Consider the following 2,995-nt stretch of genomic DNA (forward strand, 5'->3'; position numbering starts at 1 on the left):
TTTGAAAAAATGTTTTAATGACTTCAACTAGTACTAAATTTACAAAGTGTCACCTGCTGTGTAACAATATACATATATACTTCTTTTGAAAATGAAAACAAAATTTACGATCCACATACAAATTATCTACATATACATGTATGTATCATGTCTATTGAGTTCATGTCGTTGTTGATATATCATAATCATCTTCAGTTTTTTGTCCGAAGAAATGATCATATGTATCATCTCTCCCTTCGTCGTTTCTTTTGTGACTTCCAGAGTCGTAAATAGTATCAACGGCATGGTTATAAATGTTAACATCTGATTCTTTGTGACGATTATTTCCCGAATGGTCGTAGACTCCTTCCTCGGATAAAGCGTATTGATCCTGGTCGCCAAAGTTGTTTTCAGCATCCATAACAGGCTTTGCAAACTCATAATCTGAACGAGTGTTAGGCAATGTTGTTCTATTGAAACCTGTGGCAGTTGGATCTAATATCATATAACTGTCTGTAGTTCCTTTTCCGTCTTTTATTGTCTCATTTAATGTTGTTTCAGGTGTCTGATCAACAATCGAATATTTATGATCACTAAGAGTTGAATTGTCTGATACAGTTATGTTCCGATGCACTGCATATGCAGTATTGGTATTTTTGCCATCATTTTGTATGTGACTTGAATCATTCGAGGGTAGTGGTAAAGCTATATCTTGAGTTCCAATATAGTCATTTTCTCTAAGATTGTTTCTTATTTTTTCTCTTGGTCTGCTCTTGGATGTATGCCTTTAATATACATTATGTATATAAGTATTGTTTGTATTATGATTCAAATGAACAATGTAAAAATAAGTCATCTCTGTATAGTTTATTCTCGCTAAAACATGCATAGAGAGTAAATTGCTTTAGTTCTAATGACTTTGTTACGATAATTTTTGTAGTATAATGAAGATATGCTAACATTTTATTTAGTTCTACGAGAAAACTTAAAGCATTAACATTGATAGGACATTTTCGTACTTAGAATCAAATACTAATTTCAAAGGATTTAGGAAATATCAAAAATGTTACATCAATCATTTAAAGATGTTTAAAAAAAACTACTTAAAACACAAAAGTAAAAATTTATATTACATACCTTCTAATGAAAACAACAATGACAATAACAACACATGCTAGTAATATACCACCAATTATCAAGCCTACAACAATACCTGAAAAATGCACATACAAATATTTGACATAACTTTTACAGTTATTGGTTGGCAGCATTCGGGGAATACTTATGTTTCGAAGTTTGATGTTACTTGTGAATGGATTGTCGTGCCTTCTTAGCACTAGTTAGGTTATTAATTGTTTATGTTGGTGTTTTTGTTTTATACATATGACCTAATTTAGCTTTGTTTTTTTTTTTAGTTTTGTTGCGAATGCATACAAACTTAAGCTATGGGGCTTAGAGTTGATAATATCTATCAACGTTTAGTTTCTGATTATCAGATTTGTTTCATATTCTTTTTTTCAAATTTGTAAAAGAGAGAAAACTCATGAGTATGATATATTGCGCTTGCTGTGATTTCAAATCATACCAAAGACCAAGGCTTTCATGTACGTATTACTAAGCTATTAAGAATTTTCATTTGGCGACAAAAAATTATCGTTTTAAAGAATGGGTGATACAATAACGCAGTATACAGTCATGGCTTGTTGTGCTTTCTCAGCAATACTTAGTTCAAACATATTTATTTATAGTGGATTGGGAAACAAGTTAGCGGCATAAGCCTACTCTTTTTCGAAATCTACAAGGGTGTCTTTAACGTGCAAGAGATATGGCTCTCTCTTAACACGGGTCAGCCATCTATCGTCTCCTTCCGACGGACTATCATCGTTTCCTCAAAAACATACTCGCAAATGGTGTCAAGAGAGAGCAATACTTGGTGTATCCTATTGTTAATGTTTTTTTGTTATACATATTACCTAACAAAGCTTTGTGTTTTAGGTATGTTGTGATTGTCATGCCAACTTGAACTATGGGTAAAACATAGTCTTTTTGACACTGTTTCTGGTTGCCTCGGTGTTGTCAGTTTTCCTCCGACCTAATAGTTTTAGTTTCGAATTTTTCCAGTTCGATTCTTTATTAGAAAATATGATGTCCAAAATCACCTGTATCACTGGTATCACTTCCATCACTTGTATCATTGGTATCGATTGTATCACTGACATCACTTGTTTTACAGGTATTATCTACTGTAAGGGAATTATAACGTATATTAATACATCTGCTATAAAATATTGCAATGAGTAACCAAATTCTCCATCAAAGGTGAAATGAATTTAGATTTTTAGATTCAATATAAACATTTTCGATATCTCAAATAACCACGAAATGACGTGCAAATTAACATTGATAAGTAAATGTACGGCCTTCATCATTAAAACAAAACTCATACCGCATATTAAGCTATAAAGGCCTCGAAATGACAACTGTAAAACAATTCAAACGACTAAACTAAATGCATTTTAGCTTCCTACTTAATTTGGCATTTTTAATAATTTTATTTCGATCGTCATTGGTGGTTTCTCATGGATGAAACTCGCAATACGCGCATAAACTGTTAAGCCTTATATCTATGAGGAGTTAATTGACGTTTAAATTTTCTGGCGTCAGACACGCAAATCAATGAATGTGTTTTCAATTTGATAGAAGCTTTTGTGCTTTGTTGTAAAATTGTAACACAGTGATGACTGCTGTACCCATATTTGGCTATTTTATTTATAAGGCCTGTTTTGTTCACGCATCAGAAGTTGACGAGACTGTCGTAAAAGTAAGAGGTTTAGCGCAATAAAACCAGGTTCAATCCACTATTTTCTACATTTGAAAATGCCTGTCAGGAAGTCAGGAATATGACAGTTGGTGTCCATTCGTTTGATGTGTTTTTTCATTTGATTTTGTCATGAGTTTAGGGACTTTCCGATTGAATTTTCCTCGGAGTTCAGTATTTTTGTGATTTCACTTTTTA

At 32.5% G+C, this 2,995-nt stretch overlaps 1 protein-coding gene across 1 annotated transcript; it reads right to left on the reverse strand.

Moving 5' to 3' along the window:
• On the reverse strand, positions 1–2,733 carry LOC139490086 (uncharacterized). The gene is made up of 4 exons (XM_071276938.1): positions 2,730–2,733; positions 2,139–2,222; positions 1,117–1,192; positions 1–764 (listed from the first exon to the last, which is right to left on the reverse strand). The coding sequence occupies exons 1-4, from the start codon at positions 2,731–2,733 to the stop codon at positions 161–163; spliced, it is 768 nt and encodes a 255-aa protein (XP_071133039.1). The 3' UTR covers positions 1–160.
• Positions 2,734–2,995: the final 262 nt, after the last annotated feature.

The sequence above is a fragment of the Mytilus edulis genome, chromosome 9 (assembly GCF_963676685.1).
Source record: "Mytilus edulis chromosome 9, xbMytEdul2.2, whole genome shotgun sequence".
Lineage (NCBI taxonomy): Eukaryota > Metazoa > Mollusca > Bivalvia > Mytilida > Mytilidae > Mytilus > Mytilus edulis.